Source organism: Rhamphochromis sp. 'chilingali', assembly GCF_963969265.1.
Source record: "Rhamphochromis sp. 'chilingali' genome assembly, chromosome: 10".
Lineage (NCBI taxonomy): Eukaryota > Metazoa > Chordata > Actinopteri > Cichliformes > Cichlidae > Rhamphochromis > Rhamphochromis sp. 'chilingali'.
Genome location: NC_137937.1, coordinates 36447454 through 36464676, shown reverse-complemented (window position 1 = coordinate 36464676; position 17223 = coordinate 36447454). Strand labels below are relative to the sequence as shown.

Genomic DNA, 17223 nt, shown 5'->3' with positions numbered 1-17223 from the left:
ATTCTCTTCCCCCTCCTGCCCCCCCCCCCCCCCCCCCCCCTCTTTCTTAAATAGATAACTATCATATCTGATATCATATCTCACAGTACAATAATATTGAATGGGTTGCATTGTTGTATTTTGTCATGTTTCTCAGGTCTTTGTCTGAATTTCTACGAACATTATTGCTAAGGATTGTCTTATTGCATTGGAGTCACACTGGGTTAAATATGTACACTTGGGTTTTAAGGGGTATTTATTATTTTCTTCTTTTTTTTTTTTTTTTGGGTTGTATGGAAGCCCCAAACGCAATTTCATTGTTCTTGACAATGACAATAAATAAATAAATACTAAATACTAAATACTAAGGAGGTGTTGCCTGTATGTAACACTGTGTTTGCACTGTGCTCCTCAGGCCTGGTGAAGGCTCCACTGAAGAGGTCTCGGTCCACAGCGGACGGTGCAGATGAGGACAGTCAGGACCAGCTTCAGGAGCAGCTATTAGAGTCAGGAGGCCCCGAAGAGGAGCAGAAGACTGACAACACGTCCCTGCTGAGACTCCTGGAGGAGGGAGAGAAGGTCAGTCCGATGGAAGCACATAGATATGACTGGATAATTAACATAGTAGTAGAATCATAGTGTTTTACACCTGAGCGATTCCTGTGCTGCAGGTGGCGCATTTCAGCCAAATACACTGTTCAGTATTGACTGGGAACTTTGTGACGATTCATCAAATGATTGCACATAGTTGTTGCAGAATTGTGACACGGTGTCTTTAGCGAGTTTGGACTGGACATGTTTTCCCATTTCTCCAGTTTGTGCAGGAACATCTAATCTTGCTGCAGCAGTCAGATTTTTTCGCTTTGGCTAGTTGGCAGCGTGTGACAGAGAACTTTGGTTGTCTTTCCAATTCCTTTGCTTTACAGTCACACACGAGCAAACTGCATCTTAGATTTCTAAAGTTTTAGATTTCAAGTTTCACGTCCTCTGTTATTGACTTTATTTATGTGATGAGGTATTGCACTGCGTGTCCAGTCCCAGGATCTCATCTGATAAAAAGACCTTTTAAACAACACACACACACACACACACACACACACACACACACACACACACACACACACACACACACACACACACACACACACACACACACAGTATAAAAGATATAACCTCCAGGTCTGAAAAGTGCCTTGAACCTGCATTCTTCCTGATGGACAGCAGGGGGCAGCCTCCCTGGTCCAAAAACAAGTGTGAATGTATAGCTCTATAGACTCGTGTTTGCTAATACCTCAGCAGCACCTTAATATTGAGTTTACTTCATGAACTATGGTTCCTTTTAGAGTGAAGTAGATGATAAAGCAGGTTAGGATTTAGGGCATGCCCACCTGGTGAATGACTGCCCTCTCACTGCCACGTTTCTCAGGCAGATCTCACTCATCGTTATCCAGTTTGAAAACACCAAGATGATGTGACGGTGGCTACCGCCGTCTTTTATATACAGTCTGTGAGCACACTACAAAATTATTCCTGGGACTTGTAGTTTTTAAGATATATTTAAGTATATATTAGCATGCATAAGTAGTTGGATGAATCAGCTTTACTTTCAGGCACATGACATTTTCATCTATTTTCATCGCAAATTATTGTTTTGTTTTGTTTTTTGTTAACCTTAAAGTAAGAAGGCATCTGTTAAAGCTTTAAACTCCCTGCTTGATGTTACTGAAATATTGTGAGACCAAGGATCATTCCCACAGGAGTGACACTTGTGCAGGATTGTTTTATGTAGTATTTCTTGTCAAGGAGAACAAGCGTAAATGCATGTGCTACCTCGACGTATTGTTTCCTAGCGTTGAAGTTTATTTATAGCCGGGCATATCGGTAATTCTGTGACCTGCATTTTAAAATTCCAGGAACAGAGATGGTAAACACATTGACGAGCTAAGTCGAGGAGGTCACAGAGTCCGTGTCTTGGAGTGCTGGACGAAGACTGTGTATAAAAGATGGGCTTAGCCGCTGACGCATCGGTCATCTTGGCATTTTGAGACTTCTTACTGACGATTTGTTATCCAATCAGGAAAAGTGCTCGCTGAGGTCACAGAGTAGGGCAGCCTGTTCAGAGACTCCAATACAAACTGGTCTCTTTGCAGCCGGAGAAGTCGTCTTTGCTGCCCAATCAAAAAGCGAGTTTCTCTCTATACTGTCTGTCAAATAATAAGACCTGCATTAAACAAGCAAAATAAAAATGTAACCAGATATTTGTGACATTTCAAAAGGAAAAATTAGTGAATCAAAGCTTTTTAAGAAGAGGTTGGTCTGATCATGACGTACCTGTATCACCTTTACACGTCCCTGAGTCGCGCTTTCGAGATGTTTTGTCAGTTTTTACAAGAAAGATTAATTATTAGCTTTCTGGGCTCACGTGCCTCTAAATGACTGTAGTGTTTCTGCTCAGGTGGAGCATTTGATCAGAGGTTTTACTCAAAGCTACTTCTCCAGTGGAGAAAGTACACTCATTTACTTGTTCCATGTTCAGAGGAAATTCAGCTGGGGGGCTTTCCTTTGTGTAATTGACCTCTCTAAACTTTAGCTAATTAGCTGTTGTGCGTTCCAGATTCAGCACATGTACCGCTGTGCCAGAGTGCAGGGTCTCGACACCAGCGAGGGTCTGCTGCTGTTTGGGAAGGAGCACTTCTACGTCATCGACGGCTACACCATGACCGTGTCCAGGGAGATCAGGGACATCGACACGCTGCCACCCAAGTAGGTTCACGCCTCTGTATCCGTCCCTCACCTGACGGGGGACGCGGGATCGGCACTTTCTTTCTCTGAATAAAGGATGACATCATTCCCGTGGACGCTGCAGTGGAAATTTCTGCTGCTGGGATGATGTAATGCTGCCGATGGAGCATGCGCTGTGAAAGTCCGCAAAGCTTTTCTCATATTTATTGTTTTGTGGAACTTGCTCAGCCCGTTCCTTTGAGATGCTGCTGGAAAATAACCAAAAAAGGGAAAAAGGAGCAGATGTCTCCCAGACTTTGTGGTGTGTCCCTCGGGTTGTTTTGGTGTTTTTACCCCCCCCTAAGCTTCCCCACTGTCCTGTACCAGCACAGAGCTGAAATCATACGCCAATTAGCTGATGATTTATTCAAGACACGCTCTTTTGTTAGCTGAATGCTTTTTTGATTTCAACTCAACTTTGAAGTTTTTGGAGTGATTTAAAGATGCACTACCAGCTAGTTTGATCCATTACGGATGTATGTGTTTATTCATTCTCAGCCATGTCACGGGAATGTACCCACCGCAAACAGGGGATTAAAATTTTGAGTGGATCTTCTCTTGAGTGGGTTGTGTGTTTTTTCTCCAGTATGCACGAGGCCATCATCCCCAGAGGAGCGAGACAAGGACAGAGCCAGTTAAAGAGAACCTGCAGCATCTTTGCCTACGAAGACATTAAGGAGGTTCACAAGAGGCGCTACCTGCTGCAGGTCAGCATGCACGTGTCTCGCACACACACTGCATGCACCATTACATGCTTTCTTTTAATATAGGAACTGACAGGATAATTAAGTTGAGTAGTTTATAGGGAACTTACTTTGTTTTTCCTTTTTTCTGTCTTTTATACTATAACAGAGCTGGATGCTTCTATTAAACATGGCTTTTCAAGGTTTTTTTCTACTCTTGGCTCTGTATGATGTCATTTAATAAGTGCAGGCAAACAGAAGGAATCTGGCTTAAAGGGAAAGTAGAAGGAGCTAAAGTGAGTTTATGGGCTGGTGTTAGATAAATTAGGATCATTTTGAACAGTGAATCATGCAGAACTACTCTCTGAGTCCAAAAGTAAAAATATGGAGCTGGAAATGATGATGATAGATCATCTGTAAACGTTTTGGGCTATTTATTTACATTTTTTCCTGACTCTCATGTATGCCATCGTCTTCTTTCAGCCCATGGCAGTGGAAGTCTTTTCAGCGGATGGGAGAAACTACTTGCTAGCCTTCCAGAAAGGAGTTCGCAACAAGGTTTACCAAAGGTACTGAATACATATGTAAAGCAGCAGCTTCTTGACTCACATTTCAATCACAGAGTTTAATTAAACTTGTCATTTTGTGCTCTTTTCAACACTCACACGCTGCAAGTGATCATTTCTTACTGTTTTAGGAGTTGTTGTCAGGGTGGAGTTATTTTCAGTGATAATCTGGTTCTACTGGAGAGCAGTGATCAGCTGTGATTCAGTCTGTTGTCGTGATCTCTGTTGAGGAGAAGGATTTTGCCGAGATTGATGTTGCTGCTCATATAAAGCTTTTTTTCTCTCCCTGTAATGCCGGTATATCACCGTTGTTGTCAGGTTGCATGAGTCTCTGTGCGCTGTAAAGACATTAATAGGTGGTGTTTGATTCTTCTAGGTTCTTGGCGGTGGTGCCCTCGCTGGCTGACAGCTCTGAGTCCGTTTCAGGCCAGAGACCCAACACCAGCGTGGAACAAGGGTACATCCACCTTCACATCATATCATTTTTATAAATAATAGATTCTGACCTCTGTAGTTAAGTCTCAACACAATGACTCTACAAACGTAAAATCACGAGTGCATGATTAATAAAAGTCCACTGAGCTGTTTAAACGACTCATCCTCTCTGTCCTGGTTTGTGTCAGATCTGGACTTCTCAGCACGCTGGTTGGTGAGAAGTCAGTGACTCAGAGATGGGAGGTAAGAACCTGAATTTGTTAGTCTGACTTCAGATTTGAAGTAAAGCACACGGCTCAACAACATGTGTTTGTGTGCATTTGTTCTGTAGCGAGGAGAGATCAGTAACTTCCAGTACCTGATGCATCTGAACACCCTGGCCGGACGCTCCTACAACGACCTGATGCAGTATCCGGTGTTCCCCTGGATCCTGGCCGATTACGACTCAGAGGTGCCTGAAGATTTTATCTGCTGCTGTTTTAATGTTTCCGTGTCCACAACAGAAAATACCCCAGTTTTGATATGAATGCCACCGGGGGCAGTGCGGTGATTTCATGATGTTTGGGTTGCTTTTGGTCACCAGGAGCTGGACCTCACCAACCCAAAGACATTTCGTAACCTCGCCAAGCCGATGGGCGCCCAGACTGACACCCGGCTAACGCAGTACAAGAAGCGGTACAAGGACTGGGAAGACCCCAACGGTAAGGAAAGGAGACCATCAGATAACGTTTCTCTGTGAGCAGATATGTGTGTTAATATCATCTACAGACTTTTAGTACTACAAACTCGCTATGTGGGTCCTCCTGCCTACAGGAGAGGCCCAGAAAAAACATGCAGAGTGAACTGAACCTGAGCTGTCGTCACCCACCCAGCAGACGGGTGGGTGACGACTGTCTCAGACCCAGTGGGATTAGACTGTAACCTGCCAGCTCCTGAATGTGTGATGCTTCCTGCACCAGCATATTTTTTGTTGGAGTCATGTATAACATTTATTTAGATTTATTTCTGTACTAAATATGAAATTAAAAAAATACACGGTACTGGTCTATATCATTAAGCTCTTTTTGCCTTGCCAGGTGAAACCCCGGCGTACCACTACGGCACTCACTACTCGTCAGCCATGATTGTGGCCTCCTACCTGGTCCGGATGGAGCCCTTCACACAGATTTTCCTCAGACTTCAGGTTTGACGAGTTTCGACTCTACTGACAGTTCAGCTTGAAAACTAAAACATGTAATACAACTCCAACCCTCTATTCCTGGAGGGGTTTTTAAAAGTTATATATAGTTACATTTGATTTACTTATATTTTTTTTACATATTTTGCAGAATCAAGTCTTTCATTATAAGTTTTATTTTATTTGTTTAATTCAACTTTATTTCCAACTTTATATAGAAAAAGCTAAATGTCTTAGTTCCCCTCTTCTTGTTTAACTTGTTATGCCCCATAAAAGAGCAAGTCAGAAAACTCCAGAGGACAGTGAAACCACATTAATAACACAGTACTGGTATTGTTATTTTTTTGTTTGCTGGGCTCTCTTTGCATTTCCTGGGAGTTGTGCCTTCTCTACTTTTAATTCATAGAAATAATTCTTTTTGGGGGCTAAAGTGTGTCTTTGTGTGAATAACAGGGAGGACACTTCGACCTGGCTGACAGGATGTTCCACAGCGTTCGTGAAGCCTGGCTCTCTGCTTCCAAACACAACATGGCCGACGTCAAGGAGCTCATCCCGGAGTTCTTCTATCTGCCCGAGTTCCTGCTAAACTCCAATAACTTTGACCTGGGTCAGTATCAGAGTCACAGCTGATCGAAGCACTGTTTAAAAACTGACTGGGATCGTTCACTGCTTTGTTATTAATGCTTTTTCTTTTGCTTTTCATGCACCAGGTGCCAAGCAGAATGGGACCAAACTGGGTGACGTCATTCTCCCAACCTGGGCTAAGGGCGACCCCCGGGAGTTCATCAGAGTCCACAGAGAGGTAGGAGATCAGCTCTTCTTGGCTGGTTTTACTCTGAGTGATTTTGAATCCGCCCTCACGGTCGACGCGTCCTCTGTCCCGGCTGCAGGCGTTGGAGTGCGACTACGTATCGGCCCACCTCCACGAATGGATCGACCTGATTTTCGGCTACAAGCAGCAGGGCCCTCCGGCTGTGGAGGCGGTCAACGTCTTCCACCACCTCTTCTACGAGGGTCAGGTGGACATCTACAACATCAACGACCCGCTCAAAGAGACGGCCACCATCGGCTTCATCAACAACTTCGGACAAATCCCCAAACAGGTCAGACAGAAGCGTGTTCATTTTAACCCTTTTCTAAGGAGGGTGGATCCTCTTATTTTACCTGATCTGGTTCCTGTTACATTACAAACATTGATGCATTACAGACTCATTTAACGTGCTGTATACTACGGTTGGTTTCTTGCCTTTAACTGGGTTTGAGTAGATGTTGAAATCTCGCTGTCGAATCATTGGTCGTTGATGTTTGTGTTTCAGCTGTTCAAGAAGCCCCACCCTCCTAAACGGGTACGCAGTAAAGCCAACGGCGACGTTGCCGGCGTTCCTCCGAGCTCCAACAGCGACAAGATCTTCTTCCATCACTTGGACAATCTCAGACCTTCTCTTGCACCAGTTAAAGGTACGCACGCACATCATGCGGTCAATTAATTGCTCACAGTGTTGCTCAGTAAACAGGATGCATGCGCTACTGATTGCTGTGTAAACAAAGCTTCGTGGGGTCTGTTTGCGAATACAAGGTGTGTAACTCCTTTAAATTCACACTTCTTCGTGCGTGCGCGTTGTTTTCCAGAGCTGAAAGACCCTGTGGGACAGATTGTGCCCACTGACAAGGGCATCCTCGCTGTAGAGCAAAACAAAGTTCTGGTTCCTCCCACCTGGAGCAAGACCTTTGCCTGGGGTTACGCCGATCTCAGCTGCCGCCTGGCTAACTATGACTCCGACAAGGTCAGTAGTGAGAAGTTATCCTGACAGCCAGTTCCTCATAGGTTTAAACTACTCAAACACCTTTTTATCTCCAGGATGTAGTCTCTATGTGTGAGTGACCCCCATCCTTTTTTTTTTTTTTTATAATTCAAGTATTTATTAGATTTTGCATTTTATAACAGCAAATACAGAGATGCAACAACCAAATGCAAGAAGCAAACAAACAAACAAAAACAAACAAACAAAATAAATAACTAAAAAAATAAATAAATAAATAAATAAATAAAAATAAAAAACAAAAAACAAACAAACAACAAAAAAAAAACACAACGAAACAAGTGAGGTTTTAACATATGTTGTATTAAACTCAAATGTCCAAGTCAGGTAGACATGTAGGTGCAAAAATTGTCCCACTGTTCCAGCGCAGCTTCCGTCACATGATGTATTTTTCCCAGCATCTTTTCGCATGCAACATTCCCAATCATTCTATCTTTCCACATTTTAAGCGTTGGAATATGAGAGTCCTTCCAGTGTTCCAAAATGACACGGGCACATGTTACCAATGCAGTACTTAACACTCTAAACTGGTGTTTACTTAATTGCGGCACCTCTCCTTTGTCTCCTAGTAAACATAATTTAGGTGATCTGGGTAGGTTACAAAGTGTCCCCCCCTGCAAATAATTCAGTACAGTGTTCCAAACTGGAAAAACCAGTGGGCATTCCCGGAGGGCATGTATCAGAGTACCTTTGGCTTGTTGGCATTTCCAACACAAGTCATCTCTACCAATCCCCATTCTATACAGCCTTGAAGGAGTATAATAGTATCTGTTAAGAATTTTGTATTGAATAAATTTTCCCCTGGCTTCCCTAATGTATAATCCATTGTTCGACAATATAGAATCCCATGTATCTTCATCCATTGTACGCCCTAGATCCCTTTCCCATACTTTTAGTGACCCCCATCCTTTTACAGATGTTGTGTTTGCCGACTTCTTTTCTCAGTAATTGTGGATTAAGTTCACCTAATTTAAAAATGAGCCACTGTACGTGTTTGCTACTCGTTTCACCTTGAGGATTCCTAGTAAACGTGGAAAAAAATAAAGGCACTGTTTCCCCCTGCTGGTGTTTCACTAAAAATGCATTTTACATGAGATCTGCAGCCATTAAAGAAGCTTTTAAATCACTAAAGCTACATCTGATTTGTACTGTATATATTCTGTTTTCCTGCTGGCAGCTAGAAAGAAGACGTTCTTCAAGCTGAAACAGATTTAGATTTTAATTTGGTGACACTTTCTCATGCTCAGAAGCACCTTTTCATGTCTGACCCCAGCTGGGGTTTGCAGCTGGTTTTCTCCTGCCTGTTTTCTCAGTTTGTTGCCTCGTTGCTGCGTGTCTGCAAGAGTATTTGTCTAGACCCCAGACGGTGTCGTGATAGATAATTGGGAGGTGTCCTTCCTCTCTTACAGCCGCCTACATCATTACAAATACTCAGCTTCACCTGACTCAATTGATGCCTCTTGTTTAAATGCATCAGAATGAATAACCAATGAATGGAAAGCTTGAAGATAACAGTCCCGAGAACAGAAGCTGTTACTGTCGTGGATCTTTTCAGTTTTCCACAAACGGATTTGAATGCTCCATCTTGTTTCAGGCGCTGGTGGTGTACGAGTGTCTGTCAGAGTGGGGCCAGATCTTCTGTGCCATATGTCCAAACCCAAAGCTGGTTATCACCGGCGGCACCAGCACCGCCATCTGTGTGTGGGAGACGGGAACCTCAAAGGAGAGGGCAAAGTCACTTACGCTCAAACAGGTAAATGAACACAAAGAGACGCAGTGCAGGTTCGTGCAGCAGCTGCACTTCAGTCATCAAACTTTAAATTATCCTAAAGCAGAAAACATTTATAGAAACCTGGCAGCACTCTCAACTGTGCGAGGTCCAACCAATCAGAAGGCTAGGTCAAAGCTGAACACGGTGTGCTTCAGAGGAAGGATAGTGGACTGTTTCTCCTGTGACTGCCAAAGTTCATCAATGACAGCTTAATCCTTGTAGGGTTTAATTAGTTTGACCCATGAAATTAGTTTGATGGGTTCGTGTTTCTGCTGAGTTCATTCAGCACAAACGTTAATCCGCAGACTTTAATCTCCCCGCACACTAATGAAACGAGGAAATCCTGCATGTTAAGGTGTTTAAGTTTCTAGATGCTATTGCGTCTCCCGTGTCGTGTGATATCTTAGGCGCTGCTTGGCCACACGGACGCCGTGACGTGTCTGACGGCGTCTTCGGCGTACCACATTGTCGTCAGCGGCTCACGGGATCGAACTTGCATCATCTGGGACCTCAACAAGCTCTCCTTCGTCACGCAGCTCAGGGGGCACCGAGCGCCCGTCTCGGCTCTGTGCATCAATGAGCTGACGGTAAGTTTGTCCTCCGTCACACGTGGAACAGAGAAACTGTGGGTGTAGTTTGGATCGTTTACGACACGACGTGTGTTTGTGTTTGCACAGGGGGACATCGTGTCCTGCGCGGGCACCTACATTCACGTGTGGAGCATCAACGGCAGCCCCATCGCCAGCGCCAACACCTTCACTGGCCGCAGCCAGCAGATCCTCTGCTGCTGCGTGTCGGAGATGAACGAGTGGGACACGCAGAACGTCATTGTCACCGGGCACTCAGACGGCGTTGTGAGGGTGAGCTCGCGTGGATACACATCCCTCTTTAAGTTTATTAGTCGCTTGTTACAACTCAAACACGTGTTTTCTGTGCTGTTATAAAATGAGTAACAGTCGAGCATTATAACGACAGAACGCTTGTCATTTTTTTCACTTTTTAACTCTAAAAATATTAAATATTGTCTGTGTTATTGTGTAAACACTTACACTATTGTGTACTTCACACACATGAAGAGATGCCAAACTGCCTTTCATTGTTTTTGCAACAATGACAATAAAGAGCTATTCTATTTTATTCTATTCTATAAAAGTATTCCTTGTGCTAAATCTCACAGTTTTGGAGAATGGAGTTCCTCCAGGTACCAGAAACACCTGCTCCTGAGCCTGTAGAGCCAGATGTGCCTGACTGCTGCGCTGACGAGAAGATTGGTGAGTCCTAATAGAAATAAATGAGCTCATTGGAGCTGCTAGATTGAGTCATCAGAACACAAATCACACAATGCATGTCACTATAAAAAATGTAGAAAGGTACAAACTTATCTTGGTCTCACAGAGGGCGGTGAGAGTCACAATGGTGATGATGACAGCAGTGAGTCGGATGCAGACGAGCCCAGTCTGAGCCAAGAGCCCAGAGCGCCACGCAACCCCTCGACAGGTGGAGGCAGCCAGCCGGGTAGCACCGTCCACAGACCCAGAGGTACTTAGATATAAGTTCGTGTTCATGGGGCGATTGTGACGATCGCTCAAGAGTTGGGAGTTCGCCTTGTAATCGGAAGGTTGCCGGTTCGAGCCCCGACAGTCTCGGTCGTTGTGTCCTTGAGCGAGACACTTCACCCGTTGCCTACTGGTGGTGGTCAGAGGGCCTGGTGGCGCCAGTGTCCGGCAGCCTCGCCTCTGTCAGTGCACCAGGGCTGTGGCTACAATGTAGCTGCCATCACCAGTGTGTCAATGTGTGTGTGAATGGGTGGATGACAGGTTGTGTAGAGCAATTTTTTTACACACCACTTCAGCCAAAGAACCAATGAGCTTTTGCGATGCTGAGCTGTCTGTCATCCATTTGTCCGTCCGCAAAAATTGCTACTCTTCCTGCAGTATTTTACAGAAGGTCATTCAACAAACACACACTGATCACCTAATGGGTCGTTGTGCTCAAAGTCAAGGTCACAATTGTCATTTTACCGACAATAACCTGTGAATTTTGATGGGCGTCAGCTGGATGAGCTACTGTGCTAATAACATTCTGGTTTTTAGATGGAAGGACCAGCTGTGCATGGCCCCAAAACATGAGAAAGGTCTTCACATCTCTGTAGATGAGGATGAAAGCTGGATTAGTACAGCTCCCAGCTGGTGAACAAACCTCCCTGAGCACAGACCAGCTGTGTTAAAATCTGAATGAGCACACATTCAGATCCAGAACTAACACTAAAATTATCTTACGTGTAAGCAAAGCACAACACATGTTCACTTGTTTGCTACTGGAGTGAACAGCTCGCACTATTGTTAAAGGCGTAGCAGCGTTTTGCCCTCCATTGTCTATGTCAGTCAGACTGAAATCAGTCAATGAGGACATTCAGATTGAAAGATATCTCAGTTTCTGTTGTCAGGCAAGAGCAAAAAACTAAAACTTAAATCTTATCATCGGTGTCAGCTGAACTGTGGTGAGCAGCATGTGCTGCGTTGCTCTCATTAGCTGCTGCGCTCTGATGCTCACTTCCTGAAGAGCGTGAGATCAGCAGCGGCTCCGCTGTGAGGCTGAAACATCGAATCCAGAATCTCTGGTCATAGAAATAGAGCAATAATACGACCCCTGTAGATTACCAACACTGATGTTTGTTTTTACTTGTTAATATAAGAACCTTAGTTTGATAAAAGTTATTGTTCCTGCTAATTTTCCATTGATTTTAATACCCTTAAGGTCCGTCGGCCCGAGCAGGAGCATCTTGGTCGATGGACAGCGGCTCTGACGATTCTCACCGCTGGTCAGACACCCTCAGCATCGACGAGAAGGACGGATTCGTGTTTGTAAATTACTCTGAGGGCCAAACTAAAGGTGCTCACCCAGCTCACTCAGGCCAGGGCTCAGTGCCTCAGCCGCTGCATCCCTCCACCATGGAGGCACGGACATATAACCAGCTCAGGGCAGGTGGGTGTCCAGCAGCTGCAAAAACCACGCTGTGTTTTCATGTTCTAAGTGATTATTCTGCCATTGAAGGGGAGACGACAAATAGATAGGATTAGTCTGCTGATCTAATGACTCACGTTAAAATGTTGCTAGTTAAGTGTTTGTTTTTGTGCGTTCACAGGCTACAGATGGGAGCGCCAGCTGGTCTTCCGGAGTAAGCTCACCATGCACACGGCTTTTGATCGCAAGGACAACGCTCACCCAGCCGAGATCACTTCCCTCGCCATCTCCAAGTAAGAGAGCCGGGTCGAACCAAACCGACAAACAGGAAATGAGTTTCTTTTTGTAAACGCTCGTATTCCTTTGGCACATCTGAAGAATGTCTTGTTTTGAAAATATATTATTCAGTCCAAGCAAATATTTTTGAAAATAAGATATGAAATTGTTTTGTTTTTCTCTTTCTTCCCTCCCGCTTTGGGCTTTCCTCTCTCCAGGGACCACAGTAAAATCCTGGTAGGTGACGGCCGTGGCAGAGTGTTTAGCTGGTCGGTCAGCGACCAGCCCGGCCGTTCGGCAGCAGACCACTGGGTGAAGGACGAGGTGGTGGACAGCTGCTCCGGCTGCACGGTTCGCTTCTCGCTTACTGAGCGACGCCACCATTGTAGGAACTGCGGACAGCTCTTCTGCCAGAAGTAAGATCATTATTCTGCAGTTTTTCCACCTAAGCATGCTTTTATATGTCATTGTCATATCAGAAAGTGTCAGAACAAAATACCATTATAGGTATAAATAAGTATATCCAGACTCAATGTAAGTTTCAGAGATGCAAAATTAACCATTACCATTTCTTCTGGTACCAGTATCAGCACACTACCAGTACATAAATTCTAATTAAAGTTCTTGAAGTTTTAATGGAAGTAACAGTGCTTACATGCTTTAACCCACACAGGTTTTTTTTTTTATTGCACTTCATTTTTTTTTACCTCAGCCTTGTCAGATTTTGGCTCTGGTGTTCCTCAAGGCTCGATCTGGGGTCCTTTGTGTGTTTTTGCTGTGCACGCTACCATTGCACAGCAACAGGCTGTGCATTTTGCAGCTCACTTTTTCCAAGTTTCACTATCTCCAGCAATCACCCGCTGGAGGTTGCCAAGGGGTTGCTGGCAAGTCTCTGGGCCTCTCTGAGGTTTCTGAGATCTTATGCAAATAAAATATTTCATTCTCTGATTTTGTGTGAGTTTAAAAAAGATTATTGGGGTTGTTTGTTTGTTTGTTTCTAACGGTTTAAATCATGGCTCACGTCAGTGAATGTGTTAAAATACTCAGCATCATCTTCATTTCTCTTCTGCACTGTGAAAGAAATTCCCCCTTATCTCCCCCCGTGTCACAGGTGCAGTCGCTTCCAATCAGAGATCAAACGGCTGAAGATCTCGTCACCTGTGCGTGTTTGTCAGAACTGTTATTACAACCTCCAGCATGAGCGAAGCGTCGAGGACGGCTGCAGAAACTGAGCTCCACGTCCACCCGCCGCCAGCCCCAAAACAAGCCCCTCCTGAGGACCCGGGAAGCATTTCATTCCTCTATCCGACTTCCCTCTGCATCTCCCGAAACTCCTTCCCCTTTAAACCCTCAGTAACCACGTGCACTGTACCGCACTGACAGGGTGTCGCAGGAGGGAGCGACTCAAGTACGGCGGCGGAGCTCAGCAAAGGAGAAAGGATGTGAACGAGGACAACAGGTCACAAAGAACATGGAAAGAAACTCAGTCCCCACTTTTACCACCGGCACTCACCTGGAGCGGAGGGAAAAAACGCAGCACGCACGAATCAGTCATCCACCATCTTTGCTTAGAGATCGAGAAACAGGCAAAACTCCTTCAGCTTTCACAGCAGGATGATAAAAGACAAAAACTTGTTGATAGTGTAAATAGGTATCACGGCCTTTTTAACTCTAAAAGGAGCAAACACAGAACAAAAGATAAGGTCAATGAAGTAAAAAGAAATGCCTGTAACATAGCGTTGTGACTAACCACTCCTGGCTTTAAAAAAACAGAAAAACGATTGTGTGTAGTCTGCGTCACGAGTCACAGCGAGAGTAACACGGAGGGAGGGAGATGAATGTCCATAATTAATGTCTCTGGGTTGACCGTACTAGTGGGTCTAGTTATGCAAAATGACTTCTTTATAATTTCCCGATCGTTTTGTTGTTTACAGACCTGTGATTTATTCTGAGTGTCAAACCGTCGCCACGCGGACAGAGAGGTTGACTCTCTGATTGTCGTTTCCTCTTTTTTATTGCCAAACTGTTTTCTCGTGTCAGTTATGATGTTTAATTTTTAACATGTCATCTGTTCAGTCCTTTTTTCCCATTTGGAGATTATTTTTTTTAATTTTAGTTACTGCTGCTTTCTGAAGACTACAAACTTTATCGTGTTCAGTTTGACTTTGATCTTTCTTGTTAGAACCATATCACTCCTTTCATTTTGTGGTTCCTTCGGCATTATTATAATTTGTTATTAAGAGAGAGAAAAAAATCGGGTTCATCTTGTGTAAAAAGGTTAAAAGTAACGCACATGCGTCCCGTAACTGCACATTTAGCGTCCATCGTGTCCTTTCTTTTTTGACCGTACAGCTTTAAAGCAGCTTCTTGAATGCACACTATAAAGGGACTTCCTCATGAACTGTGTTTTGTTTTTTTATTTATAGTGTTGGTTTCTATTGAGGATTTTTACTCCCCTGTGGCATTATCACAGCAGCTCTCAACACTCGTTATCCTCACTCGCTGGAGCTGCAGCCAAGCACCTTTTTAAAGAGATGTTTCAGAGTATATGTGGACGTTGGAGGAGGTGTAAATAGTCACGTAGGCCGTTGGACTTTTAATAAATCTTGGCGTGTTTTGTCTTTAAAGGTAAAGACTAGGCCAGACAGACTTGCAGAGTATTCTTGCTTCGCTTTTCTTTAGCATATTTTACAGTTGGGTAAAGCTGCAGGAGAGCGAGTCTGTAGGTTTCTTTTCCTACCATTATATCAGTGCTATGACTTCATATTCCATCCTTGTTGCTCCTGCAGTGGATTTTGATGTGACACTTTAGACTGAGAGCATAAAATGAACCTCGTGCCCTTCAGTTCTTGACGTTAATAAACCTTTTGACTTGATCTAACTTGATTGTAGAGTTGATTAATTTAATGTTTTTCAGACGTCTAAATTCATTTGCAGCTTAACTGTTTAAATGTAAAAGGACTTGGATTGTTGCACTAACATAACACGGGACAAACTCAAACCTATGGGGTGTCATTTGTGCCATCAGATTAGTGACTGTCACTTTAACAGTGACCAAAGAACCCCAACAATCAGATGTGACTCCCTGTGAGCAAGAACTTGGCGAAAGTGGAAAGGAAAAACTCCCTTTTACCGGAAGAAACCTTCAGCAGAACCAGGCTCAGGGAGCAGCGACGGTTATCTTATTACTTGAGACCAGAAATTAAAATGACTTGATTCTTCATTTCATCTGAAAAGGCAGAATGTGAAGTACTCAAAGGAGTTCAAACACTATAAAAACATGTTTCTCTGCCCCGCTGAGACAGCGATATCAGAGGTTTTATCTGCTTTCATATTGTTGAATGTAACTTGATCTTTTGACAACACAAATCCATGTTTGGCTCTTTCTGCGTTAAAGACCGCACATCTCCTCTCCCCTCACTCGGTTTGTGGTTCTGTGGGCAAACTGTGCATTCAAGAGCTGCTTTCTTTCTTTCTTTGTACGTCCCACAAGTCTTCAGGCATTTAATGTTCACCCTCACCGCTCCTTGTAATAATAATAATATGCACTCATGTTATTGTCCTCCTTTATATCATTCTGCCTTTCTGTACTGTAACTTAGCGTGCAATCATGCCATCCAGCTGAAACGGCCGAGTCGGCTTCTATCAATCGAGGATTCCTTTTGCACCTTCACGTGTACAAAAAGAGGAAAAAAACAGTCAAGTTTTTATCGAATGCAGATTTTCGTTTTAACTGAAAGGTGCATTTCACAGCGGATAAATGAACTGTACAAAGTATTTATGCAATTATAACTGGGTTTAGATTTTCTTTTATATATAATTATTGTGATTTCAGCAAGTTTTGTTACTTGTTGCATGTCTATTAACACAGCTGACTTTCTGTGTCAGTGCATTGTACATGTTTGGCATTAGATTATCTCTCTTTTTTGCTGGATTTATTCTTTTTTTGTTTTTCTTTGAGGCATTGTTTGACCGGTCATACCGAGCGACAGGTTTGTGTACAAAGCCGCAGATCATGACCCCGACTCTGGGTGGACTTTTGTACTCTTTATGGGGGAAAAAATAATTAAGGATTAATCGAAAGCAAAAAAAGAAAGGGAAAAAAAAAAAGGAGAAATCTGGATTATTTTGGTGGTCTTGTATTAGACTGCGTTACTACAGTATCTGGTGTGCAATCTGTAATAGCTGAATGTTCCTTGTATATTTGTGTTCACTACATCCTACGAGAGAAAAAACCCACAGTAGAGTAACCTCCCCGTCCCAAAATGTTACAATAATGCAATAGATCTGGTACTTATTCTTTTTCATTTCATTTCAATAAAAAATTGCTGTTTCCCACCAAAGGCATTTGCTTCGTTTCTAAGTTACAGCAACGTCTGAGCTTCTTAACATTTAAAAGATTTAATGACCCTACGCATCCATGACACGCTACTTTCACAGAGGTTAGACAGATCAGTCAGGTTTTTCTTTTTCTACTTTTGGTTCTGTGTGATGTCAGAGGGAGAGGATATGCCTAATATGGTCATGTATTAGGCTACGTTCACACTGCAGGTCTTAAAGCTCAATTCCGATTTTTTGATCAAATCCAATTTTTTTTTTGTCTGCTCGTTCACACTACAAATAAAAAGTGACAGCAAACGCGCTCTAGTGTGAACGCTCAAAGCGGCCGCATGCGCAAAAGAAGACGTCACACACAACGCACTCTGTTTAGACCCAGACCAAACCGTATTGTTTGACTGATGGCCTTAATATAAAGACTTGTTTCAGACTT

General features: G+C 43.6%; 1 protein-coding gene across 5 annotated transcripts in view; it reads left to right on the top strand.

Moving 5' to 3' along the window:
• Positions 1 to 16811, top strand: part of wdfy3 (WD repeat and FYVE domain containing 3) — a 131133-nt gene extending 114322 nt beyond the window's left edge. For all 5 annotated transcript variants that reach the window (XM_080893938.1, XM_080893936.1, XM_080893937.1 and 2 more), the window contains 23 exons: positions 395 to 558; positions 2594 to 2742; positions 3347 to 3467; positions 3927 to 4012; positions 4386 to 4466; positions 4633 to 4687; positions 4776 to 4895; positions 5028 to 5145; positions 5521 to 5627; positions 6075 to 6228; positions 6332 to 6423; positions 6512 to 6724; positions 6938 to 7079; positions 7251 to 7405; positions 9036 to 9194; positions 9620 to 9799; positions 9890 to 10072; positions 10390 to 10483; positions 10608 to 10751; positions 11970 to 12197; positions 12358 to 12469; positions 12671 to 12868; positions 13564 to 16811. In XM_080893938.1, the coding sequence (XP_080750064.1) occupies positions 395 to 558; positions 2594 to 2742; positions 3347 to 3467; positions 3927 to 4012; positions 4386 to 4466; positions 4633 to 4687; positions 4776 to 4895; positions 5028 to 5145; positions 5521 to 5627; positions 6075 to 6228; positions 6332 to 6423; positions 6512 to 6724; positions 6938 to 7079; positions 7251 to 7405; positions 9036 to 9194; positions 9620 to 9799; positions 9890 to 10072; positions 10390 to 10483; positions 10608 to 10751; positions 11970 to 12197; positions 12358 to 12469; positions 12671 to 12868; positions 13564 to 13684 (3176 nt within the window). In that variant the 3' untranslated portion in view covers positions 13685 to 16811. The remainder of the gene's footprint in view (positions 1 to 394; positions 559 to 2593; positions 2743 to 3346; positions 3468 to 3926; positions 4013 to 4385; positions 4467 to 4632; positions 4688 to 4775; positions 4896 to 5027; positions 5146 to 5520; positions 5628 to 6074; positions 6229 to 6331; positions 6424 to 6511; positions 6725 to 6937; positions 7080 to 7250; positions 7406 to 9035; positions 9195 to 9619; positions 9800 to 9889; positions 10073 to 10389; positions 10484 to 10607; positions 10752 to 11969; positions 12198 to 12357; positions 12470 to 12670; positions 12869 to 13563) is intronic.
• Positions 16812 to 17223: the final 412 nt, after the last annotated feature.